The 27,125-nt window shown below is 41.1% G+C and overlaps 3 protein-coding genes and 3 non-coding genes across 7 annotated transcripts; 5 read left to right on the forward strand and 1 right to left on the reverse strand.

Moving 5' to 3' along the window:
* The first annotated feature begins 2,063 nt into the window (after window positions 1–2,063).
* On the forward strand, window positions 2,064–5,174 carry nppc (natriuretic peptide C). Its single transcript, XM_069521877.1, has 3 exons — window positions 2,064–2,285; window positions 3,312–3,594; window positions 5,036–5,174. The coding sequence occupies exons 1-2, from the start codon at window positions 2,193–2,195 to the stop codon at window positions 3,582–3,584; spliced, it is 366 nt and encodes a 121-aa protein (XP_069377978.1). The 5' UTR covers window positions 2,064–2,192; the 3' UTR covers window positions 3,585–3,594; window positions 5,036–5,174.
* A 5,074-nt stretch (window positions 5,175–10,248) lies between these two features.
* On the forward strand, window positions 10,249–17,868 carry ncl (nucleolin). Its single transcript, XM_020098456.2, has 16 exons — window positions 10,249–10,466; window positions 11,520–11,615; window positions 11,706–11,811; window positions 12,336–12,434; window positions 12,755–13,000; window positions 13,147–13,287; window positions 13,572–13,655; window positions 13,825–13,948; window positions 14,254–14,390; window positions 14,520–14,646; window positions 14,833–14,969; window positions 15,206–15,335; window positions 15,653–15,795; window positions 16,246–16,372; window positions 16,625–16,932; window positions 17,138–17,868. Exons 1-16 carry the CDS (start codon window positions 10,449–10,451, stop codon window positions 17,200–17,202), a joined length of 2,088 nt encoding a protein of 695 aa, XP_019954015.1. The 5' UTR covers window positions 10,249–10,448; the 3' UTR covers window positions 17,203–17,868.
* On the forward strand, window positions 12,511–12,648 carry LOC138407329 (small nucleolar RNA SNORA57). Its single transcript, XR_011240756.1, has one exon. It is a non-coding gene; the product is annotated as a small nucleolar RNA SNORA57 (small nucleolar RNA).
* Window positions 15,421–15,554, forward strand: LOC138407344 (small nucleolar RNA SNORA75). Its single transcript, XR_011240772.1, has one exon. It is a non-coding gene; the product is annotated as a small nucleolar RNA SNORA75 (small nucleolar RNA).
* LOC138407346 (small nucleolar RNA SNORA57) lies at window positions 16,055–16,192 on the forward strand. The gene has a single exon (XR_011240774.1). It is a non-coding gene; the product is annotated as a small nucleolar RNA SNORA57 (small nucleolar RNA).
* Window positions 17,869–22,931: 5,063 nt separating the features above from the next.
* On the reverse strand, window positions 22,932–26,393 carry b3gnt7 (UDP-GlcNAc:betaGal beta-1,3-N-acetylglucosaminyltransferase 7). Of its 2 annotated transcripts, none has more exons than XM_020098319.2 (2): window positions 26,126–26,393; window positions 22,932–24,959 (listed from the first exon to the last, which is right to left on the reverse strand). In XM_020098319.2, coding segments are annotated over exons 1-2 (1,218 nt in total). In that variant the 5' UTR covers window positions 26,128–26,393; the 3' UTR covers window positions 22,932–23,743. The 2 variants fall into 2 exon arrangements, with proteins under 2 accessions (XP_019953878.1, XP_069377970.1); XM_069521869.1 differs by lacking the exon at window positions 26,126–26,393 and adding an exon at window positions 25,352–25,478.
* Window positions 26,394–27,125: the final 732 nt, after the last annotated feature.

The raw sequence follows: 27,125 nt of genomic DNA on the forward strand, positions 1-27,125 counted from the left end.
ACTTATCGTAACTTATGAGACAGAAGGTGCAATTAAAGAAAGGTAGCAGTGATGATGTGATGATTGATTGACCTCATTGTATTGGATACAAATCCTCATTTAATGTTTCTATCATCACATTACAGAGGCCTTATCTACTTTATACACGCAGCCTTATTGGGATCTTCATATACTCGTGATTAACTGTGAACAATGACTTCTTTTTACAGGCTGGAATTGATCCAGTAAACATGCGACTATATGAGGGGTATTTTCTTTTCAGCACAGCAAATACTGCCACTCTGTGTTCCAAAACGGACGGTGCTGCCTGCGACTGCAGCTCCGCTCTGCAGGACCCAGACGTACTCTGCAAATCCTTCCACACTGCAAGAAGTGGCCGCTGTAAAAAGATTGTGTGCTTCCACTCACAGTGTTCACATCAAGAAGGGAATCAGTCTCAGTGGGGGTTTCACCTGAATGTTCTTAGACAAGGTGTTGATCTACTGACACCAGTTAAATGTTCTGTATGAGTAATGTTTAACTTATTTTAACACATTCCTCCTCTAATCGTAGCTATGAATGTGGCATGAATTAGCCAAATACAAGTGCCCATACGTAATATAAATTAATAAGAGATTATTATATCAATAGCTCAGATTTACACCCTTCTGTCATAAGGTAACTGAGAATCAATGTTAAAACTGTATCAGACTGTGGGTCTTCAGGGTTCTACCCTTGTTTTCATTGCGATTAAAAAAAATCATCTACGCAGTTTAACCTCTTCTTTTCTGGTGCAACGAAAAAGATTTTTCTAAAACCTCTTTCATATCTGAAATGAAAAACTGTGTCACGAGACCCAAGAAGCTTTTGTGTTGCTGTAGAAAACTTTGGAAAATGTTAAGACTCTTTGGATCTTTAGCCTTTGAGTGGTCATCAAGACTAGAAAAGCGTTATATAAATACAAACCATTTATCATTTTGCAATAAAATTAAATCTTTCTCAAATATTTTTTCCAGGACCAAAAATATTTCATGAAAGATTTTATACCACCAGGCTTCATACAGCTCTGTCGTGGACCTTGTTGTGCAGTAAAGACCGAAGGAGCTGATGGAATGTATAGTCTGGTGTGACCGGAGTCATTATTTAGGATTCAATGTCTGTATGTGTCTCTGTAGAGAGCCATAACACGATAAAAGCTAATATAACGTGTTCTTTAGTTCAAATCATTCTTCTTTTTGTGTGTGGGCAGGTGTCTGTATGGAGAGAGGCACATACACACACACATCTGAGGTGACCCCGGTCAAAACAGTCACTGGGCTGCAGCATGTGTCTGTTTTGTTCTGCGGTTTGACTAAGCACAGTGAGCTTGTGCGATGCAGGTCTCACTGCTGTGAAAACCAAACTGTGAGAAATCTCCAAGATCCACAAAAACAGAAAGAAATCACAGATGAACTCATTCCATCACCCATCGAGACACATTAGTATTTCTTTATGATGAGGCTTCTCGCTTAATGTGATTAACTTCTGTGGTGCAAACCACCACATCCAGAATTCGGAGGACCTGGTGATTCATGAGATGTGTATTCAAGAAAGTTTTTAGATTAAGAAAACTGCATATGATCATATATATTGTACATTCCTGGAAGCTCTTTCAAAATGAGTTAAATTATTTAATTCCCCTATCAAGAAAAACATATCCTCACTGGCACAGAAGAAAATATGACTTGTTAAGATGTTTCGCAGGGCAGGCGGCTGGCATCTTCAGAAGTCACTTCTCTGCCAAAGTCACTCTTCAGCACAAGCCTTTGAAACCACCTTCGATTTCAGCCGCTGCGCCTCAGCCAGAGGTCTGAGAGCTGGAGGAGAAAAAGCACATAAGAGACGGTGCGTTTTGATCGCTCATAGCCTATCTTGTTTCCTCCAAAGCCCCGATGACCGGAGCTTGTATCATTTAATTAATCCTTGGCATGACGCGCTCAGAGGCAGGTAGAGAAAACAGCGGCTGGCGAGGAAGGAGGACCATTACGCAGGTTGTCATGACATCACCATGGGCTGGCTATAAAGCGGTGAGGACTAATAGACGGGGTTAGAGGAACACTTGAGGAGCTTTGGAGTAAAGGACGGACTGAAGCGTCTTGTGTTTAACAGCTGACTGGCTGCTGTTCTGAACTTCAGCGCAGAGGAATCTCTTAGAGAATACCAGACCTGTCAGAATGAACTTGTCGTACTTGGTAGCTTGTGGACTTATGGTCACCCTGCTTTCAGTAAGGATGGGCGCAAAACCTTTATCTCAGGCGCAGCAGAAGGTAAGAAGAAGTTTCTTATGGTGTTAATAATGAGATCTGAGGGTTCACAGTGTTAGCTGGTGGGAGCTTCGTCAGGAGTGAGCAGCTGTTACGTGGTTCCATTTCTTTTACGCATCATTTTTTTATGATTTGAATCAATTCCATCACTTTCTCTGAGTCTAAAACGTTCAAGATTTTTTTAAATCTAGGAATTTACTTTGCAAAGAGCGTGTTTCAGAGATGTCCAATCCAGACAGCACCACCGTGTTTTTGCTCTCCAGCATCATTTGTCAGTGTTCGCATTTTAGCGCTCAATGAAGTAAAGTGGCAAGCCTAAGAAATAAAACAGTATAAGCCTTTTAAAAGTAAGGAATTCAAATAAAAGAGATGTTTTAGTAACTTTTATGAGCAACTTTCCATGACGGAGCTGTTCAGGTTCAGCTTGGACTGGATCTTTTCCACGTCAAAAGCTGAACGTTTTGTGCGTAAAAGTCCACGGAATCGATGAAATAACACGCATACTTAAGAATGAGGTATTTCAATGACGGGTTTTAGTTAGATGACTAGAATTTCGGATGACAACAAGTTGATGCTTCAGCTTTCAGACCAGAGGAGCGAGGTTTCACGCACCTGTGCCTCTTCAATGACGGCAACAGCGATGTCTGAAGTACCAGAGCTGATCCGCGCACATAGTAGAATGGAGGATCAATATTAAATTAACCGCATTAAGAAATTACTTTCAGGTTTGATTCGAACTTTTCTTAGGGTCAGATAGAGACATTCTATCAGTTACTCCTGCGATCATGTGCGTAAAATGGCACAAAAAACTCCGGTTCCTCCCTTGTGGTCACTGCACACGATGTTTGGAGGTGCGTGAACATGCACCAGGTTAAGGTTTAAAACATCTAACGTTATGCAAACTGCTCTGTTCAAACAAGCACAAAGCGTGTATTTCAATTTTATCAAAAGCATACATCATTACGCAACGTATTTGCCGAAAGGGATACATCATTTTATTGATTATTTATTTTTCAATTTTTGTTCCAGTCTCTTAAAAGTTTGCTGGGCGAGGAGCTGGCGGAGTTTCTGGAGTCGGAGGAGAGGGAGAGGCGTTTAGATGCTGTGCGCTCTCGGATACGGTTGCTGCGAGATTTACGCATGGACACCCGCGCCAGAGGGATGTGGGCTCGCCTCCTTAACGACCAACCCACACCGAGGAGACACAAGTCGGGGAACAAGAAAGGAGGCTCCACGTCGCGGAGTGGCTGCTTCGGACACAAGATGGACAGGATAGGGACCATCAGCGGCATGGGCTGCTAGGGCTGTGATGGTGAGTTCACAACACAGTCAGCCTTCACTGTGACCTGACATTCTGATGTATGAACAGAAGCATGGTGGCTAAAAGGAAGAAAGAATGTCAAGAAATGGATGAATGAATGGTTGGAAGATGGGAAGAAGGAAAGAGTGGGAAGGGTGGTACAACAGAATGAGACAGAAGAAAGAATAAAAGAGGGATCTGAGTGAAGAAATAAGGAAAATAAGGATGGAGAACTTATATTTTCTGTTTGTCACTGGTCACAATTCCTGTACCTTAATGGGATGAATGGAAGAAAAGAATGGATGAAGAAAAAGTTATAGAAGAAAGCATTGACACTGTTTGTCTGTGTTGGTCTCCAGATGCAGAAAAGGCAACAGGAGAAAGGAGGGAGAGAGAAGGAAAGAGAGAGAGAAAGCACAATTAAAGAACAAATAGAGAAAAGATGTTCCAGTGAGATTATGGATTTTTCTTGATGTCGTCTCAGGACACTGAGCCTCCAAAGTTAAAGCCAGTTCAGAATTAAAGTCAGGTCTCAGTGGCGTCATTGTACAGTGGAGCAAGTGGAGAGTGATGGCCGTGGTTGTATTGTGTCAAATGTTGAGTTGATAGTTGAGATGAGGTTATGCTGCGTTTATGTGTGTCTGTGTCTTTGTGTGTGTGTGTGTGTGTGTGTGTGTGTGTGTGTGTGTGTGTGTGTGTGTGTGTGTGTGTGTGTGTGTGTGCGTGTGTGTCTCCTTGGACAGGAACCCCCTTAAAGACAGTTGAAACCCACTCAGTCTGATGCAAACTGATGTATGAGTAACAATGTGGATGTTTAGGAAGTCCACTGTTCTGTTAATGCACATTATCATGAATGGTCCCATCTGCTTCATGTAGGAAACTCCAGGGATACATCAAGTTGAAGGAGAAAAAAAAAGAGGACAGGGAGAGACGGAGGAAGTGGGGATGCAGACGGGCAGACCCACACACTTTTATAAGCACAGCACCCTGTGGTGGCCAGGACTGTTCTGGGAAACCTTTTCTCTGAAACCAAGTGATTTTGACAAAAACAACAAAAGTGGCTGGTGGGGGTGAAATAAAGTAATGAGGAAGCTGTAGGTGACGCAGAGTCAGTCCTGTGGCTGGAGGCCTTGTTGTGGCTGTGGCAGACTGTGAAGTCCTGATGGTGGAGTGAGACTTTCTGACTAAGTGTGAGTGTTTGTCATCAGTTGACACCTATCAGTCCTCCCCCATGCACCGCAGTGTATCACTCCTGTGGGAGTCTGTGTCGGACACATGTTCGTCAGAGGAGAGTCAGGGAGAGGATTTTAACAACAACAGAAAGTCAATTTGGAGATTTTCAGAAGGACCAGGGTCTGATGAAAAAAATCTGAAAGAAAGGGACCTTGTGTTGATTTTATTGTTATAAACCTGTGTCTAACCTCACTTCTTCTTTTTTCTTCTCTTTCTCTAGATCTCTGGATGACCGTTTTGATTCAGTTTGTTCTCAGCTGACGGGGAAAAAAACCAAGGCAAACTCACCGAGTGACAGATTTTCGGTACGAAAGTCAACACGACCAGCATAAAAACAAAGACTGAGATGACAATGCTACAAAACCCTCATATAAATATATACAAAATAAGTATTCAGTATATATACATATATACATGTATGTATACCATACAGAGTGGCCAACAAATTTGCAGACGCATACGACAAGATAGCGGGCAAAGGTGTAAAAACTACAAACTGCAAAGCTGTACATTTGTTGCTGCTGCCGCTGTACATTCATGTACTTCATCTTCCCCTGCATAAATGTATTTATGTTTTAAAAACTATTTATATGTTTATAAAAAAGAGATATTTATAAATATGAGTTTTATTTATGTAACATTTTGAAAATGGACGCAAACTGCAGGTCAATTCTGTTTGTAACTTTTCGTTTGTCTCAAATAGTTGTAAATGTTTTCAAAAATGATAAAAAGAACATTCCATGTGCACTTACATGTTTCCTCTCAGGGTTTTATGTTCAATGGAACTGGTGAATTCTATTAACTGAGCATTTTCTGGGAGCAGCACGGTGAAGCCTCTGCTCGTGTGTAGGTTTTCTCCAGATACTCCAGCTTCCTCCCACAGTTCAGAGACATGGGGGGGGGGAGGTTAACTGAAGACTCTAAATTGACTTTAGGTGTGAATGTGAGTGTGAATGGTTGTATGTCTCCACATGTCAGCCCTGATGTACCCCACCTCCTGCAAATGTTAGATTGCCAGCTGAGATCCTCAAAGGATAAGAGAGAGATATATATATAATGGATGGCTGAATGGAACATATTCTGCACGGTACCTGGAAACTGCTTGACCATCCTAATATTTCATATGTACTTCAGATTCTGGAGTTCCTACACCAATATGGGGGCATGTGGCTAGAATATCTCTAACCTGAGGAAAAGCATCTATTATATGCAATGTGAGTGTCTATAAAACCAATTATTATTCTAGTTAAGGCCAAGTTAGATTACTTTCTTTCTTCATTTGACCTGAACCTTAGAGAAATGGAGCTTAGTGGATGACATCATATTTTAATAGTTTAACACAAGTTACCAATAAACAAACACAGTTTCAAAACTTTTCTAAAATAATCTACTGTCTGAGGCAGATGAAGAACACGAAGAAATTTGAGATTTAACATTGTACCATAACATTTTATAGTCACACGATGACCTAGAATGATAGCAACACTATAAACTTGATATAAAAATCACCAGTGGGCCAGAGTCTGATAATCAGACATGTCTCTGATGTTGTGTTGCTCCAGAAGATGAAGCAGAAGAGATGAAGAGATTCTCTGCGCTGTGGGTTCTCAGGTTTTGTTGCAGAGACTCTTGGATCCTCGTCATCCTCACACCTCCGCAGCTTAAAGTTTTCTTATTCGAACAGGACTTTAAATAACAGTGTCCAGAGTGAACAGAGAAATACAAATACCATTTAGCAATCCATGAAAACAATCACATGTGAGATTGAGTGACTCAGCTGGTGATTATTTACACTAAAGAATAATCTTGGTACTATGACATTAAGGCTTTCTTTTATTATGATCAGCATGTTTCTTCTTTAATGAAGCGGTCACTGACAAAATAAGACAAGAAAACCCATTTTACACACACACGCAGGTGATGTGGTTTAATAGAAAACAGGGAAAACAACACTGGACCTGCTCATTACAGACTGGTGACAATAGAGGCTGCAATTACACTGAGACACAAAAAGATGACACACACCTTGTATAGTTTGTTGTGCAAATTGAACGGGGGTCGTAAAAAAACTGAGAACAAGCAATGTGGGCAATCATGATAACACCCGTCAAACAAGCTTCTCACAAGGTGAAGAGAACCAAGAGAGAAGAGCAGCGGCTAAAATCAACAGAATCAGGTACCAGCGCTCCGTGTTTGTTAAGCTGATATTTCTAATATTCATTAAAACATTGGGTCAAAGGCCTTTAACGATCCGGCCTTTCCCATTCAAAGACAATTCAAAAGCCACAGAAAAACACCAGGATGAAAATGAACCCCTTTGCCCCGGACACCACAACAAACCTCGAGCTTTTATGGCCCTTCTTGTGTTGCTGGAGTATCTTTAGCCATATTTGAACCATTTGGGGCTAAATTCTTATGTAAAAATGTGTCTTATACAAATTTGATGCTGTTACATCATTATATCTAAAGCCTAAAACTAAGGTCATTGTATGGATCAGGGAAGAAGCGGTTACATTTTGGTGAAGATCCACATCAGGGGGCAGATCCAGGATTTTTTTCTCTTTTGTCTACGTCCCCAGGGAAAGTTTCATGGACCTTGATGAAAAACAATTTGCAGCTTAATTGAATATATGGGCCTTGACTGTTGGGCCTTGGCAGAGGTATGTTCTCTACTTAGTGCTATTCTAGTGTGTCACAGCTTTTTTTTGCCCACCCCATGTGCCAGCAAGAAAAAATAAGCTGATTATGTAATACAGCTATTCTTTGTGGAATTTCTACCAACTACCCCATAACAGAGAATTAATAAAAACACTGTCAAAAATACTGACATTTTAAGAAACACCACCAAAGATTTATCTCCACGTGTAGAAATAAATATGCATTTTTCTGTCATTTTTCCTAAAATCCATTGTGTCCTCCATTTCCCTCTATTTGCTTCCTATTCATTGATTTCACAACAGGTGCAGACAGGGAGTAGAGGAAGTTTCCATTCTGCTAATTCAGCATAGTTCCTTTGAAACACAGCAATTAAACGCATGAAGGCGACAGGAATCGAAACACAGATGTTGTGTCACATATCCGGAAGGAAATCAACTCACATGCTTACATCAGGGGTAGATTTTCAAAACAAGTAAACACTGAAATGTAAGGATATTTAAATGCTGAAACACGCCGTCGTGGTTCAAATCACATTTGCTAAAACACTGTTAACACCTGACACGTTCTGCTACTACTTGCGGCAAGAACCAAATCATTGACTCTTGAGAATGTTTCTTCTCATCAACCAATCTGTCATAAGATTGAGTCACGTTTCTCTTTCAAAAATATCATGTGTTTGCTTGTGTCATCACGTAAAGAAAGGTTGAATCCACAGCTCATGTAAATAATTACTTATTAAACAAGAATAAACTCTCATTCGAGTGCACGTCAGCCAAGGACGAACAATCCTACACATGGTTGTCAAGTTTTTAAGTCAAGAGAAAACAAAAAGGGACGTTTCCTAATAACCCAAAATAATGTATTTGTCATAAAACAACCAAAAAAAGTGAGAAAAATCCTGGATCTGGCCTTTAACCCTCACCAAAGGGAGATTTAGCAACTACATTTTATGGGTTCTTCTTTGAGGCACCAACAAACAGACCCAGAAGAACACATAACCTCCTTAGTGGAGGTAATGATCTGCATTAAAACACACAAAACACAAGGAAGATAAGTACAAAAATGTTAAGACTTTATGAGAGGATGAGGAACATATATGTTCTTGAACAGTTTCCTGAGAAGCATCTGTCAGAGTCGGTCAGCCGTTCTTCACAGCAGACATCTCCACCTGTGATTGAGAGACACAGCTAATGACACTGATGACATCCATTTATATGTCCCAGGTGAGTTAGGAAGAATGGACAACACCATATTTAAATAGCAGAAAAATACTTAATATATCATCATCAACATTATACATTGTAAACTGTTGGTGGGCTTATGTCTGTGTGAGACTCCAGTAATATATAAAGAGACGTGCTGGTTGAGGTGGGATGATTCCTCTGCCCAGCGCTGTGTGAAATAAGTGAGGGATGTAAAATGCAATGCTGCCTCTGTGTGGTGTTCAGGGTTAATTACTCAAATGTGCTGCTCTTTTCCCCTGGGAATAAACGGAATGGAATACTTTCTACCTCATAAACATACAGACAGAGTGAGCGGTAACTTTATCACAAATACATATATAAAAAAAGTTAATTGTTTTCCTTTGGGCTGGGCAATAAAACAATGTTGATAGCAACATAAGTACTGCTGTATGATGCTGTACATCAAAAGTCAAACAAATATTCTCAAGAACAGTTTATCTGGGCCATCAAAACTCAGTGATATGATATATTTATACATTTCTATAGTTTTTAAGTGCAATATCTATTCTGTGCAGTAACTAACTATTTTATTTTCTCATATTTAATTGCTTGTGTCTTATTGGTATCTTAAAGTTTTTATAAATGTGCGTTGTTTTTCAGAAGTACCACCTCTAACTTTGTTGTTGTACACTGACAGTAAAGGCTTTCTATTCTATAACAAAGGTTCCCTATATATCGATACGTCTAATGCTCATTGTGAAAGCACAGTGAGTGGTTGTAACACATCATTTATCCACCTCCGATTTGTAAAATATTATGTTCTACTGTTTGTCGTTCTCTGCTCATAAAAAAGAGTTTAAAAGCTAAGCCTTCACTCACACAAAAGGATTTTAAAGTAAAATGAATAGAAATACGACATTTATCATGATAAGTATCAATATCGACTAATATCAAACTCTTATCTTGATTCCATTTTTGGCCATATCAACTTTTCCTCTTAGAAGTAGAAGTACACAGCAGCACAAGTGAAGTACTTTACAAACGTGCTCTAGCAATTCAAATTCGAAAAGTACTTAGTAGAGAGTACTTTCACCACCGCTGTTGGGTAACAGTTTACAACGCAGTGCTCCACGTGGTGGGACGCACATGTGGTTCATGGCTGATGGCAAATGGCCCAGACCACGTGGTTCACATAAACAGCTGCACGGGGACAAAAAGACGCTTTGTGCTGCGAAAACACCCAACAAGTAAAAGTCTAGTTGCATTTAAATGTTTATCTCTAAAATAAACAATGATTCGTGTTAGAAAATTACTACCATGTGGAAATAAAGCCACACGGTGTCTCCTTCATTTTTACGATACAGGACAAGATGGTGAAAACCCCTCGTGCGTTCGAAAGTCTTAAGAGTGTTTCTGGATTTGACGCGTCCGATGTTATTTCACACGAAACATCATCTTATTTATTTCACGAACACGTTTTGTCTGCGCACTTTAACAAAGACGCGTTTGTTTTCGTGCAGCGTTCGAACCTCACGTCGCCTGTGATCATGAGGAGGCGAGGCGCGGGCACGTAGCAGACGTCCCAGCTCGCTGATTGGCTGGACGCGGTCGTGTGGGCGTTGTCGGCGTGAGCGCGCAGGGCAGGAGAGTAAGGAGCGCGTCTCCGCCTCGTCTCTCTTTCCTGCCCAATGTCCCAGCGAGTCGGTTGAGCCACGTGCATGCGATAGCCGCTCCGCTCCCAGTCTACAAACGTCCCGTTCATTGTGTGTCGCAGAAACACACGACGACACCATGGTGAAATTGGCAAAGGTAAGAAAACACACACACACAAATCACATATACACACGCGCGCGTTTGTTTCATTTCCACGCTGCGTGACCGTGAAATACACGAAGCTGTGTTTCCGCACGAGGCCTCCGCAGACATCCGCCGCTGCGTTTCAGAGGAAAACAAGACAACGACGGAAAATGTCTCCCCCTCCTCCCGCAGCTCGGTGTTTGTGTGCGGTAAACACGCGGTAAATGTGCGTGTCTTCCTCGGTGAATTTAAAATGGCGAAATCTCCCCCTGCACTCGACGTTTTTTTTCTCGCTGGGCAGCAGCAGCCATGTTTGTGCCTGTAGCAGACGGCTCTCTGGCCTGCTAGCGCTGGCGTCCACTCAAAATGGCACACACGCGCGCCCTCGACTTAATCGGGATGTTTTCGCACGCACGCAGTTGTTGGATTAAATTAAACGAACCATTTTATCGAGCGTCCCGCGGCCCAGGTGACGCTATACACCGAAGATATGTGTGAAATGTGCTAACGCGTAGTTGGTAAACTGTTAGCATTAGCATGGTGGTTAACAGCGCTGGTGCGGAAGCGTTTCGCTGTCGAGTTGTTAGCGCACTTATCCAGTGTCTGTCTTTTTTTTTTAAATGTATGTAGAGGAGTTAGATTTGAAGCATTTTCACCTGATTGGTGCGTTTAAAAGCTCGTTTGCTAGCTGCTAAATTACCCAACGCGTTAGCTTCCCCACCTCCTGGGCTCCACGTGGGCTGTGCGCCTGCTCCGAGTGACACACGAGGTGGAAAACCAGAGCCACCCACCACACGTTCAGCGTCAAGATAACCTGCTTCATGCTCAGTATACCTGATGAATACTGATTCAATTATCTTTTAAATTCACCGGAAGTGGGATTTTTGTCTTATCTTTGATGTACCACATGGTGTAACCTCCACCCCCCAAGTTAGCAAACACGCTGGATCATCAACCCCGGAGCACGTTATCTCAGGATTTTACTCCTCGGCCGAATTGTGTGCTTTTGACATTTGATTTAATGTGTTTGGTTTTATCAACTTAACATTTTACCGTTTTTTCCAGGCAGCAAACAAGCAAGCAGCTCTGAAGAAAAAGGCCCCTCCACCCCCCAAAGAAGTGGAGGATGAGTCTAGTGAGGAGGAAAGCAGTGAAGAGGAGGTGTGTTATATTTAAATTTGTTAGTAGGAAATCTGTGGGTATTTTTGCATATCTAATGTGACCTAAAATCTTTTCCTTTTCTTCAATTAGACTCCTCCACCTAAAGTGGTGAAGAAAGCTAAACCAGCTAAAGCCACACCAGCGAAAAATGGCACCACTGCCAAAAAAGCAGAAAGTGAAGATGATGATGAATCGGGTAAGTAACTAAATTAACCATGTCTAAACTAATGGCAAAGCTCATTTTTTCAATTTAACTACGTAACTAACACTAGTGTGACATCCTGAGTTAGCTGAGATGATTTGTTTTAAAGGGGTGACCTGAGAGGGGGGGGCTGTATCAATTCATAGAAATCTGGTTACCTACCTGAAAGTGAGTTTTATGGATGGGAGTTTTATTAGGATGACCAGCTGCATGTCATGAATAGCAAAACATTCAATGTATATTAAATAGTATATTTTTTGTGTTTTATGTCTCTGGTGTTGGGTAGACATGATTGATATCTTCAAGCTTATTTGAATCTGATGTTACGTCGTTTATAAAATCTTAATATTTATGCATTTAACAGATTACATAAATGGGTCAAATATATGGTTCTTTAAATATTCTCCACTAATGCAAACTAAAATGTTAGCAATAGTTATATAAAAAATATAAGCATCTTTTACTGTGGGTTTGTCCTGCATCAGCAAATTGACTGTAAAATTGTTTTCATCCTGCAGAGGAGTCTGAAGAGGAGGCCCCCCCACCAAAGAAGACCCCTGCTAAAGCAACACCAGCCAAGGCAGCCCCTGCAAAGGCTGAGGAGTCAGATGAAGATGGTAAGACCTGCAGCATGGTGTTCTGTACATTATTAACTATTTCACCACCACATATTTGTTATATACGTCCACAAACCCTCCATTTCTTGGCATGCATGTGGTTGTTAAGTACCCATGCGTGTAATGTACGGAGGAAAAGTGAATACAATGCTATGTCTTCGGTACTGGTGTGTGTTATCGTCTGCCAGTTCTATCCTCAATCGCTGTGACATTTGTGCCTCTGGCTGCTTTTGATGCAGTCCAGTGAGGTTTTTCCTCATTAAGGCAAAAGTTGTGCATTCTTTATTATAAGTCTTAATGTAAATGTGTGCTTTGGTTAGATGATGAGTCTGAAGAAGAGGCCCCACCACCCAAAAAAGCAGGAAAGGCTGCAGCTAAACCTGCTGCCAAGCCCCCAGTGAAGGCCCAACCTGCAGAGGAGTCTGATGATGACGACGACGATGAGGATGATTCTGAAGAAGAGGCCCCACCTCCCAAGAAGGCTACTCCAGCAAAAGCGGCTGCCAAACCCGCTGCAAAGGCTGCACCTGCTAAAGAGGCATCTGATGACGACGATGAGGAAGATGGTAAGTACCAAGCTTGTATGATGATCAATAAGGGACTTAATACTGAACATGTATGATGTCACCTGTTTCTGATGGAGGTTGTCATAGGTTTGATTCTGTTAAAAGTATACAGTCTGACATAAGTTGAAACCATTTCTGTTTTGCAGACTCTGAAGAGGAGATGGACACTGCTCCTGCTCCACCTGCTAAAGCAAAGAAGGCAGGCATGGTCAAGGCCAAGGAGGAGTCAGAGGAGGAAGATGATGATGACGAAGAAGATGATGACGACGATGACGAAGAAGAAGAGGGTGAGTTTCATTAAGGGAAAATTAACTAAAGGCCATTCTACATTTTTGAAACACTACAGGAGTGATGGACAATCTTATTCCTCAGATATTTAGTGTTTGTTCACAGTTGTGACCCATTCTAATTTTTCCATTAATTTAGCAACTCTCTACTGCACATGTTGTATATACTCATTGTGTTCTAAAATCATATTGAAATATTGGGGATAGTCAGAATAAAGGCTGCAGATATTCTCACTCTGAATCTCTAAATTCTCTTGACTCATGCAACCTTCATGTCTCCATAGATGCTCCAGTGACTCCTGGAAAGAGGAAGGCAGAGAGCAAAAAGGACACACCCCCTGCTAAAAAAGCAAAGTCAGAAGGAGAAGGTAAGAGTGCACCCAACCCTGGCAATCAAATTTCAACATTTTATGATGACAAACAAGGGACTTAATACTGATGTGTGATGTCACCTTATTATTCTGAATCTCACACAAATGATTGAATGAAGAGAATCTTGCACACAAAAAACTAACTTGAACTTCACTCATTTTTCAGGATTCTGTCTGTTTATTGGAAACTTGAACTCCAACAAAGATTTTGATGAGATCAAATCATCCCTGAGGAAGTTCTTCGAAAAGAACAGCCTTGAGGTTGCTGATGTGCGGTTAGGTGGATCCAAGTAAGCAACCATTAAAACACATTTAAGCTTTCTTCTTTGTATACAGTTATATACCAGAAGTGGCATAGGAAACTTTGACAATGAGTAATAAAAGAATAATCTAGTGTGGTGTTTATACATGCACAGATCAATATTATGTTAATAGTAGGTGTGCATCTGGCTTTTGATAGTTGTCCTGTAATGGTAGTGTTGCTTCCAACTGTCTGCTCTGAAGTCATCCAAAGAGTGTAGATAAAGTAACCAAGCAATAAATCTTCTTTCCCTTTTCAAGCAAGAGTGTAATTGTTCATGACTTGCCTCACCAGGAAATTTGGCTATGTGGACTTTGCGTCAGAGGAGGACATGCAGAAGGCACTGGAGCTCAATGGCAAAAAGGTTATGGGCCAGGAGCTGAAGTTGGACAGGGCCCGCAGCAAAGAGAATTCACAAGAGGGCAAGAAAGGTAAGACTCCGAAGTTTTTTGCACATCTGGTAAAGCAGATGGGCTTCCATTTTGGCAGTTGATAAAATTGTATTAAGTAGGAAAAGAATTTTGTCGTAATAGTTGGTGATATTGATTTATGTCCCATAGAGAGAGACGCACGGACACTGTTTGTGAAAAACCTTCCATTCTCTGCAACAACTGATGACCTGAAAGAAGTTTTTGAAGATGCAGTTGATGTCAGGTTACCGCCAGGCCAGAATGGTTCAAATAGAGGGTAAGAACAAGCTAGCAATTTACTGTTGATTAACTTTTTGGCACAGATTACACCACGAGGAAAATTTACATAAAAACACAAAGTATAGTTGTTGAAAACTGGCTTCACCACAGTTTAATAACATAACCACAAAATGTAGTTTTTGCATAATAGGTATTTAACTAATCTTCCATTTTGTGTTGACAGCATTGCCTACATTGAGTTTAAATCTGAGGCTGAAGCAGAGAAGATGCTGGAGGAGGCCCAGGGAGCTGACGTACAGGGAAGATCCATCATCGTTGATTTTGTTGGAGACAAGAGTCAGAAAGGGGGCAAGGTGGCAGGTAAATGAACATTTTTATAAAGCTATGACACCTGTGGTGGGATTGAAACTATCCAAGACCAGAGTAATGTAAAGTTGTGTAATTAGTGAATTGTTCTTAAGAGGGTTTAATAAACAAGCAGATGCATTGTTAGTGCTAAATGCTAATGCTACTTTAGTGCACTGAAATTACTAACATCACTGATTGATGCGTCCTAACTAAAGCTAATGGTTATCTCCTCCCTTCTCTCCCTGTAGCAACAGGAGCAGCCAGTAAGACACTGGTGGTGAATAACCTTGCCTTCAGTGCCACAGAGGAAGTCTTACAATCCACATTTGAGAAAGCTGTGTCTATTAGGATTCCACAGAAAGATGGCAGACCCAAAGGGTGAGTATCTGATAAAAGTTGTAACTTCAAGGAGACTTTCACCCAATGGATTTTAAGTTGTATTAGAATTGAATCTGAAACTGCAACCTTCTCATGAGCTCCTCTTAATCTTACCCATGATTCTGCATGGATTCGCACGAGAAGCAGAGCCACTGCACAGTTAGAACATGCTTGCCCTGGTTGCATATGGGTGTTGCATATGTCTGCTGTGCAACAACTATACATTTTTAATTTGAGGAATCGTTTGACAATAACAGTGATATATTACATGCTTTTAAAGATGATGACTTTTGGCTAATGCATACCTCTCTTCTTAGTTTTGCTTTTGTAGAGTTTGAAAGCGCAGATGAAGCTAAGGAAGCTTTGGAAAACCTCAACAACTCAGAAATTGAAGGCAGGACAATCAGACTGGAGTTCAGCCAGAACAGTGGTGGCAGGGATGGAGGAAGAGGAAACTCTGGTAAGTCTTCAAACAGAACATATGGCCATATTTGGACATTATCCCACATGAATTTTGCCAGATAGGATGAAAACATAATCTCCTGAAATTTTACAACAAATCAGACAGTTGAGTCCTGGTCTGGTCTGTGAATGCAAGATCATTTGTTTTTCAAAAAATGTTTGGTCAGACCTGCAGAATGGTGTTTTGTGCAATATGATTAGACTAATCCATTTCAGTGCCACAGATTTGTTCAACCCATGTTGATATGTCCACATACCCTCCATTTCTTGGCATGCATGTGGTTGTTAAGTACCCATGCGTGTAATGTACGGAGGAAAAGTGAATACAATGCTATGTCTTCGGTACCGGTGTGTGTTATCGTCTGCCGGTTCTATCCTCAATCGCTGTGACATTCATACCTCTCAGCCTTACAAGCTGTAGATTTTAATGACTTGCTTCTGTGTCCAGGTCCAACAAAAACCCTCTTCGTCAAGGGTCTCTCTGAGGACACATCAGATCATACCCTTAAAGATGCGTTTGATGGTGCTGTTGCCGCCAGGATAGTCACAGACAGAGACACTGGATCATCTAAAGGGTAAGTGTGAGGAGTCGTAAATATTCCCTCTTACACTTCTTGTGATAACCGATCTGTCCCCGAGTGACAGAGTGGATTCGCATGAGAAGTAGAGCAAACTCACAGTTAAACGGGAAGCTACCTCAGTGGAAGTTGCCTATGTCTGATGTGAAATAAAAACAACACAATACGACCCAGTGAGACTGAATGATATACTCATCTCTAACAAGTGTTCATTTTCAATTTAAATAAACCTGTTGTCTTTTCTTGCAGATTTGGCTTTGTTGACTTTGACAACGAGGACGACTGCAAGGCTGCCAAGGAGGCAATGGAGGACGGTGAGATCGATGGCAGCAGGGTGACCCTGGACTATGCCAAGCCCAAGGGTGAAGGTGGCTTCCGTGGAGGCCGAGGTGGCGGTGGATTTGGCGGCGGATTCGGAGGCGGATTCGGCGGCCGTGGTGGTGGAGGCAGAGGCGGTCGTGGTGGATTTGGCGGCCGCGGAGGTGGAGGCAGAGGAGGCAGAGGTGGATTTGGCAGCCGCGGTGGTGGCGGCAGAGGAGGCCGTGGCGGATTTGGAGGTAAAGGAAATGGTTGCCTTTGAGGGGGTGGGGGAGCATAGTAAAAATAACTGTGAAAATATGATTTGTTATGTTTTTGATGAGGGACGATCAGTCCTGATCAATACCCATGCAAAGGGTTTATAGACTGACAATTACTAAAACACATATTTTCATATGCATCAGACTTGGATATAATTAATAATAATTTGTCTTTTCATTTAAGGTGGAAGAGGCGGCGGTGGATTTGGAGCCAAACCCCAGGGGAAGAAAATCAAGTTTGATGACTAAGTCTTTAGTCTATTTTACCTTTTGAATGGACTCTGGTTTCATCAGTTTTCAGAGCTTTTGGACATTCCACAAAGCGTCATTGATAAATATTTAACTGTTTATGGGCATTTTAGCCCTTTATTTAGATCCTGCAACTTTCCCCACCCTTGTGTGCCAGAATGGTACTTTTGACCTTTTCAACTCGAGTAGTACGTGCGAGTACTGAATGTCCCAAATGCAAACTGCACCTCTCACCCTTATTAGCTTACTTTACCGAAGGAGTAAAACGGAATGGGTCTGGCAAACAAGTTTGCTGTGAAAAAATGAGTCTTCGTCAGATACATTGTGTAAATTTAAACAGTTTGTATGATTTCATTTTACCTTTTGTAAAAAAATACACTTGTATCCATATGTTTTTGTTTTTATTTTGTTTGTCATTTAGTTTGCATTAGGTGCCACATTTTACTGTAATGTGCAAAGCATATTTTGATAGACTGGAGGGTTGGATATTAAGAACATGGCAAAGATGTTCATGTCTGTTTGGTGGGGCACAGTTTGTGTCAGAGGTTGAATGAACAGTATCTATGTAACATAAAATATTTGTAGTGCATTGACTAATTTTTCCCATCAGAGAATCTCAAGATTTTCATGTGATTGAATAAAACCTTGTAGGTGGTGATTTTTAAATGTCTGTCATTGCACTCGTCAATGAGCTACTTGCTGCATCTGCAATACAACATCCTTGAAACCAACTCTGCTTTTGTCAAGATTGTCATCTGAGTCAGCTCAAACACTTCCTGACTGTTTCTACCTGTGATAAGTGGAAATGGATGAACCATAAAATCTGGTTATTTTTTGAATATACCATACTGTCCTGTCTTAAAACCTAACAAATACACAAGCAACTGATTTGTTGAATTTGCATTTTTCGCTAGGTGGCAGTGTCTACTTAAATTTACATTTCTTCAGACATTTCAGATTTTGCCCAGAAGGGGGCAGTGGCATACTCAATGCAAAAATTGAACATGATTCTAGGCACAGTTGTTTCAATCAGGATGCCCTGACTGACTCTTGTCTCTTTCGGTTTTAACAAGGAAAGCTTCACATTTCTGATGCCAGCATAACTCAACTTGAGGGTTTCTAGTCTAACGTGATGAATTTAACTCAAATTTTCCAATTAACAAAATGTGTTGGAATCAACTGTTAACACTGAAAATCAAGCGTTCAAGGTTTCTGACCCAACCTGTCCTTTAGTCTCATGTTTAACTGGTGTTGTAAAGAGCAGATTAAAGCCCTCTATTTGTACATTCTGCTCCTATAGATGAGAAACTCAACTATCATCCCCTCTGCTGAGGAGGCTGTTTCCCTCTGCATTAATTTTTATTAGCAGGAGAATTCAAAAGCTAGTCAACCAATCTCAATTCAACTTGTTGGTTGATTGGAACATGATCTAAGGTAGAACTCATTAAATGTGCAAATCCAGGAAGATTTTTTCACTAAACATTTACATACATTTCTCAAAAGATCTAATGGGTCTTGGTGGAGGGTACTTGAAGGGACTGATACTGAGTGTTTGTTAACTGCTGTGCGGAGGCAAGTTACATACAGTATATGCAATACTCGTTGGCTTCAGTGATGCCTCCCCCGGCAAACAGCACCTCATGTAAAAAAAAAAAAAATAGACCATGCTCCTTGCAACAACCATATCAGCACCTTAAAAATCAGAATAGAAGTAAATGGATAATGCATGTTTTAGATTTGATGGCGTCTCTTTGTCTACACACAGTAACACTTTGATTCCTCAGTGGCTAGCGGAGTACATGTCCCTTGGTAGTGACACCACCACACAGGACGGCAGTATGCTGTTATCCCGTGGCCCTGCTCTCTCAACAGGGACCTTTTGTCCGTGAAGGTGTCTGTGCTGGAGGCCCTGATGATGGCACCACTGAATACCTCTATTTAGAGATGAGTTGCCCCCTGACTTGAACAGTGACAGAGGTCACGCCGGCTTTTCTGAACAGCCACATCCACAGGGGCGAGCTGTAGAGCTGTGTTATCTAGCTGAGCAAATCCAGATGCAGCCAGTGATGGGATTCGCAGGCAGTTTTCTTGTAAATTAAATGAGGAAGAATCTGTTTATTTTTAGCAAAATACAAGAAGCTATGTTTAGACAATATGTCTGAGGGTGAGGGTGACAGTTTAGGCTCGGTTAATCAAGAGTCACATATATAGAGGACAGAGACTGATACTTTATCTCGTTTGTGTAGTGGCTGGTCTAAAAAGGGCTCTCTGTAAATGGGAGTATAATGCTCAGAATACTCTTCACAATGGACTTTTGTCGTGCATGCGGTGTCCTATAGCGCAGATGTACTATGAAGTCACATTGGCTTGGTCTGTTTTCCAATGTGATGTAGGGAGACAGGGTCTGAGATGCCTTTATCTTCTGAGTGGGTACACGAATAATAATCTATTTCCAGGATAAATGTAATACAGAACACACTGTGGTAAGTGTCTGTCTCAATTCTGGAGAACATTTTAACATTTTGATCACATAAATTCATAATTCAGATGAGGAAATTAAATATGTCTTCAAATTGCCTTTCAAATAGCCACAGAGCATTAGAATTTGACTGGAACTTATTATAAACTAACATTATGTTTACTGTGATTTTTTGTATTTGCATATACCATAAGATAAGATCAACACCAAAATGTGTTGTTGTAAAACTTTGTTTCCTTGTATGGGTTCGGAAAAACAGCAATAAGTAGTTTAACAACGGTTGGTTAAAGTAGGTTAGTGCTCTATAAGCTCTCTTACTAATTTGCTAAATAATAATGTTCGTTAAAGATGGATGATGGTTCCTAAAAGTGAAGCCAAACTATTCCCTTAACTTTAGCAGGCTGGTAATAATGAGTTAGTCTTTAGCTGTAAAACAGTTTCTGTTTATTCATGATGTTTATGATGAATATTTAGTTCTTCACTCTCAGGTTTTCCAAATGATTTCTAAGGTAGGATGTAAATGCTTTTTGATGCTTGTTTGCTCTGTTAGGAAATATTGTCCTGCCCTCCATGCATTTGTTGCCATTCTGTTGAGAATAAAGCTTGATTTACAAACTTACTTACAATCATGCTGGAGTATCTACATTACACCTCCATTAAACAATAACGGCACTATATGCTTTATAAGACGCTCTGTGATGCATTCCATGCTTGGAAAGGCTGTAGTCAGCAGCCTGTAGGTTGAGGAATGTACTTTTTAATTTTAGCCAGAGCAACAACGTTCCCATCTCCAACCATGCTTTGAAGAAACTCAAGGGTCAGTGTGAAAGTTTACAGTCCCTTCCAGCTGATCCACTGACCATGCTGACATCAAACGCTTCCACCAATTACTGTCAACAAATACACAGCTCCTGATCTGCCTGCAGGTTGGAGAGCTGGGTGTGCTCTCACATACAAATATCCTCACCGAAGTGGGACATTTAAATTAAATGATGGTACATTTGGGTTGGTGGTTAATTTTATTTTTTTCATTAGCTTTGGGTGGGAAAAAGTCAGGATGGTTGTTCAATAGTCGTGTTTTACGCAAAGGCAGAGCATAAATTGTGAGTTCTGATCTTCGCCATAGTATTTATTCGCCTCTTTAGCTGCAGATTTGGTCTCCAGAGCTTTGAGGAAGTGGATGAGGTTTTTTAGTGACCCAGAGTCTCACACACTTATAAAGTACACAATGTAGCAATGGTCCATAAACCTATGACTTCCTACCATAAAAGTTACATCTTAATTTATCTTTTTAAACCTTTATTTGCTCAGGGTACTTTCACAGGACGACACACACATGACTCACATGATATCTGTTGCATGTTGAAACTTTCCTGTACTGTGTCCCTGTTTTTCTTGTCTCTCCTCTAGCTCCAGCCTGATTAAACCAATCGGTCATCAATGAGGTGCACCTGGCCAGTGGCTGGAGATTCTTTAAAAACTCCTGTGTCAGGATCAGAGGGGAGGCTTCCAGTGTGGGGGCTGCTGGGCCTCAGCATGGGGTTTTAACATTGTGTGTATTGTGTCGTTTGACGATAATAAATCCCATGGTTCTGCTGTTTTAAAGGCTCTCTGATCTTGATTGGTATCAGTGGTAGTCAGTGATTTTACATGTCGTTCGCCTCATAAGGCCATGTAATCGTGGGGCTTAACAATATCACGTTCTTTAACTTCCTGGAAACCTGCTCTAACCTTTGCCACAACTTCACCTTTCAAAACCTTAACTCTTAATCTAACCTTTGTCTGAACCTATAACTTAAAACATGTATTCACCTCTAAAGTAAAAGGTTTACATTATGTGGCCATTACGGAGAGTGTCTATACTGTCAAGCTATTTCAGCTCATTTTACTGACCTTTGCATTATCTACATCTACATATCTGGTGTGAAACTCAAGATGCAACAGTTTCTCACATGGTAACATCCTTTTTTAGATCGTTTCCTGGAATGTGAAACAGTACAAGAATTCACTTCAAACATTTGCATACTTGACACCTCAATTCACACCATTGTGTTGCCAGAAACTCCAACCCCACTGAAGCCCAGACAAAAGGGGAAATAGACTTAGATCAGTTAGGTAAAACCTTCAGAGGCTGCATTTGAATACTGTTGGTGTCACAGTGGTGCGACCGGGCTAGGCTGTTCCATTTTAAAGGCCTCAACAATGCAGCCGACAAAATGCGTCCTTCCATCCCTGAAGTGACACAAGATTGAACGGGTGCAGCCTCCTCATGCTGGGGATACAAATGGGAAATCCTCCGTAAAGATTTGTTTTCTTAGACCGAGTAGAGGGAGTTCTCCAAAGGATACGACCCCTGAATTAGTAGTTTACCTACTGTTTCATGTCAAAATGGTGACCATGAAAACGTTATTTGAGAACCAAGAATAGAGATGATTCAGCTCATGTTCATGAGAAGTTCGACTCTGTATCACTGTAGTTTGTGTTGAGCAAATAAGGCTGTTGAAAGAGATAAACGTTCTTAAGCTATGCTTCTGTGTTGGCGAGTGCACCCCTTATGAAACACAATACAGACAAGATCCTGTTTCTGTATGGGCTTTCTTGTCTTTGTCCTGGGAGAGATTTGTGAGGAACAACAGGAAGGTTTTTGTTTTGCGGTGCCCTCTTTGTCTTTTGGGGCCAACTTGGAGCACGAAACAATATCTCCACTGTTACCTGGTGGTATTGGTCTCAGCAGTCCTGCCCGGGGAAAAGTCGTACGATGTTTGGCAGGGACACTTAACATAAACAGTGTGAAATGTCACACCAAGCCAGGAGCTGCTTTCTGAAAACAAATACAAAATAGACCATAGGTTAAAACAAACTCCCACATATATCCCAATAATATAATATATAATAATACATTTGAGGTTCTGTGTGGTATAATGCAGAAGATTTGTATATTCAAATAGTACATTAGAGTGAAGTAAAGTGACAGCTCTATTTTACCACGGCTGTATAGAACACAAAACATACTCTTGGGTTAAGTTTTTGAATCACGCATCAAATTAACATTTTATATAAGACATGGTTTTGAGAGCACCATTATGTCTGTCATGGTTGTTTGTACATGCATCCTTTCTTTGCTGTTAAGTCGTGTAACCGATATCCCTGTGTCAACACTGGGCACTATTGTTGAGTGACCTGTTATACATAGATACTCAATGCAAGGCGAAACATAAAAACAGCCAATCACTGACAGAATTTCAAAGACTGGTTTGTCAAGATGTTTTTATTTACAAATGACATTCTATATACATTTAGATTTTTTCTTTTACACATATTTACATCACCCGGACACAATCATCCCCCACTACACCCACAACAATTAATATGCTTTTAAATTAAACATGAGAAACCTCCACGTGTGCCCCCTTTTTACTGGCGGGGGGCGATTAAATTAACATGTCATATGCTCGTACCAGCAATAGTTTTAGTTCACAGTGTCATTGCAAAACCCCTACCAAGTCCATGTCAAGTATATCAGCACATTCAAATGCACAGACAGCATACATGTAACAAGTTTACACATTTTATTCAAAGGTCTCCAGTAGAAGCCTTTAGGAGTAGTAGTAGTCTGGATCAAGACAAGTCACATACCAAACAAATGAGTGCAAGGACCTCTGTGATATGAAAAGTTAACAACGTGTAATGTATTTGCAAATAATGCTATGATGGTTTATGTCAGTACAAAAGGTCACCAATGATGAAATTACGAGATTTTGGGCCCAAATCACAGAGGTAGGGAGAATTGTCTGAATCTCCATTCGGACAGTGATAGTTCTTCAAAATGCCAATATAAATACACAATTCTAAGTCAGTCTTTAAAAAAAAAAATCTATAATTTACTTGACTTTTAATGGAGATCATCCAAAAATAACATTGCTGCACAGAATCAGGAAAATCAAATATTGTAGTGGTCCCTCTCCACACAAAGGAGAGTTTACTGGGAAGTATACCTCAAGCACCGCATTGTACTTCCCTTTTGTATCCACCCAGGCTGTCTCACCTGGTGTTCTCGTTCAGCTATAGGATCTTCACTTTCTGTGAGCAGACCAGGTCACTGTTCACCAGATTCCACATGTGCATGAGGTCTGATGGGAGCAGTTTGTGCACCACAATCATGCTCTTAAAGAAACAGGGTTCTCGGTTCATTTTACTGTTCTTATTTTTCACCAAGCCGAACGTCTTAAAGGCATCGTGTTTTATGGGAGTGACCCGGAGTAACTCCAGACACATGCCCAAAAAGACATCGTCGATGGGGTAGAGCTCCAGGGTGTCCGCAACCGAGTAAAGCTTCCTCGCCAGGGTCCCATCCATCAGAAAACCTCCTCCACCTGCATATGGAGGGTATAGTGTCTTATTATACAGAGCCTGGGGTATGTAGTACTTGTTTTCTTTTTTACGTATGGGCTTAGCCTTGAAAATCACATCCCCCACAAACAGGTCCTTATCATTGCTAATGCTTTCCAGGTACTCGATGATGTTCTCCACGCTGACAAACACATCGTCATCCCCTTTAAAGACGTAGCGCACGCTGGGACAGTAAGTGTGGAACCACTTGAGGAAGTGAGTCTCTTTCAGTGTGAGGTTGAAGAAGCTATCCAAGAAATCCCACTGGAGGATATCTCCATAGATGTGGTTCTCATACTCCACAAGCTTCTGATGGTTCGCCCTCTCCGCCTCATTGGAGGTTTTACCAAGAAGGAAGAGGGTCTTTATCCTCTTGCCATCCACCACCTGCCCTTTGCCCCAGGTTTTTCGGATGACCTCCCTGCGGTCATGCTGGGTGGCCACTGATTTAATTACCATGAGCAAGTAAATGTCCCCTCTACACCCCTCTGGGTGGTTAAGGAGCATGGGGAAGTAACGGCAGTGTCGATAAAGCATGAACTGCTTGAAATTTCCCTCCAGGCTCCTGAACCAGTCCTGGCTGGAGAGGTTGAGGTTGGCGCTACAGTTGGAGCTGGTTATATCCCAGGTTTCAGTGATTGTGGAATCCCGTGTGGTGGCATGGGCTTTGCGCTTTGGCTGGCGTTTACCAACTTTCCAGAAGATTTTCATCCCCAGTGCGGCATCAGGCTCCGCTCCCTCAGAGGTATCCATGCGAGCCTGCCTCTGGAGTTCGAAGGGAGTCCCCATGTTGATGCTCCCCCTCTGGACAACAGTCAGCGCCACTGCAGCCAGGAAAAACATGAGGCTCACCGTCTTGTAGACCCTCCAGCGATCTCTGTTGTTGAACCTGGGAGACGATAAGGATCACAGATGTCAGTCGGGGAAGTCGGGCACAAACATCTACCCCAGACACTTCTGCATGGACGGAAGCTAACCATTGAATTTTAGGATTAACTTCATGTTGAACTTTATGGAGGAAGTTCAAATCCACACAATATGTCCCTTAAACTAACTCAAAGTATATCTAATTTATTAAGTTGTAAGTATATTTACGAGCAAACAGCCCACACTTAACAAGGTTAATCCCTGTAGGCATTATCTGAATTCTTTCTGTTTGATGTGTTGCAAGTAAGAAAGATTTTTAAGTCCATGGTACAGTGTTCTCTCTGTTAGTAGCTTCTGCATACACAAACAACTAAAAATGTAAATGTCACCTCCTCTGAGTTGTCCTGCTTTTACCTTTATGGATAGACATGTGGTTTCTTGAGTCTGTTTTTAAACACGGTCGGATAAAGCAGCACTTTTTACTCAACCACTGTCACTTCTGGAACGAGACGTGGAATGCACACAGGAAAGTGAGTAACCCCCCCCCCCCCCCCCCCCCCCCCCCCCTGCACTTCAAACTCTCACATTTCCATCATGTCATGCCGGGGCTTGTTTCAGTCACGACCCCTGAGAGGACACTCCCAGGGGGTGGGCCCCTCTACCTTCAGAGTTAGAGGGGCCCACAATAACCACAAACAAGAATAAATCCAAGTCAGAAATCAGATTGGGTCAACGCACCTTTAAAAATCCTCATCGCATAAGTAGTTATATCCATCTGTTACTCTAAACATCTTGAGACAAAGTTAGAGCAGCTTTTAAAACCTGAAATACCCTCACAACTTAAACGTATACATTTTCTCATTATTAGAAATGTATAGAATATAGCCTCTACAACACTAAGTTAAAATTGGAAAATCATAATGTGCCTTATAATTAATCTGTTAAATTCTTGTTCTCTCTTTAAGAGGTTTGCACAATTAATAACTGTAAGAATCACTCTGAGGATGTTCTCATAAGACTTCAATTTTAAATCGATTTTAAGCTTTTTAGATGATTCTGAGGAGTGACTTCCACTAAGGTCTGAAGGTATCCTCTGCACCTCAGGATGGAAACTCCACCAAACAAAGGAGGACGGAACTCGGATAGAATCAGTCAGATATCTACAATGAAGAAGAAGATGCTACTTACATGTTCTCTTCTCCTCAGACGTCCCTGCTCTCATGCGATGAACCAACAACCCGGTCAGTGAATATCGCAGCCTGCTGAAGATGATCCAGAGCAGAGAAGAGCGACACGATCAAATCCTTCACTTTTTGTTTCCTCTGCTTCTAAACGATACGAAGAATCCTTTCCATCGGAACGAGGTGTTAACGGTGTGTGTGTGTGTGTGTGTGTGTGTGTGTGTGTGATGCAGATGTGAGCTGCTCAGCACTGAACTCACTCTCTCACTCATCCGCTCTTAAAACCTCCGCACACCACACACGCACGCAAACGCACGCACGCAGAAGCATGTACGTACGCACACGGGACTGAACAGAGGGAGAGGAGGAGACCGTCCGTGTATATATATATATATATATATATATATATATAATACCGTATATATATATACACGGTATAAAGCCTGCTCCAAGGTATAATAATAATATAATGATATAATTTACAATTTCTAACGTTTTTCTACATAAACGTTTTTATCATCACTGAAAAAATTAGTTGTTGAGTAAGATAATTATACTTATTATATCCATTTATGTATGCTATATATATATATATATATATATATATATATATATATATATTAAACTTACTATACTATATAAACAAAGTCCAAAGTTTAAAAAAAGAGATCTTAAAGGTTTGATAATTACATTACATTTTACAACATTGCTGATAATATTAGAAATAATAATATGAAGAACATTATCAAAGGAACTCCATCAATGGAAAAAAAGAAAATCTGGACACACCATCTATATTCTGTTGTTAACTTCCTCTTGGAGACAGAATCAAAGCACATGAGACTAAATCCACAATAGAAGGAAGCACAGTTCTCACTGAACTTTGAATAAAACAGGTGAACAGCCTCGGTGGAGAAGCGTCAGGGTTCTGTGAACTGAATCCTGCGTTAGGTCTGTGCGACTCACTTACTGCGGGGCACTATTACAGCTTCAGAGAGAAAGCTGCA

The sequence above is a fragment of the Paralichthys olivaceus genome, chromosome 3 (genome assembly GCF_024713975.1).
Source record: "Paralichthys olivaceus isolate ysfri-2021 chromosome 3, ASM2471397v2, whole genome shotgun sequence".
Lineage (NCBI taxonomy): Eukaryota > Metazoa > Chordata > Actinopteri > Pleuronectiformes > Paralichthyidae > Paralichthys > Paralichthys olivaceus.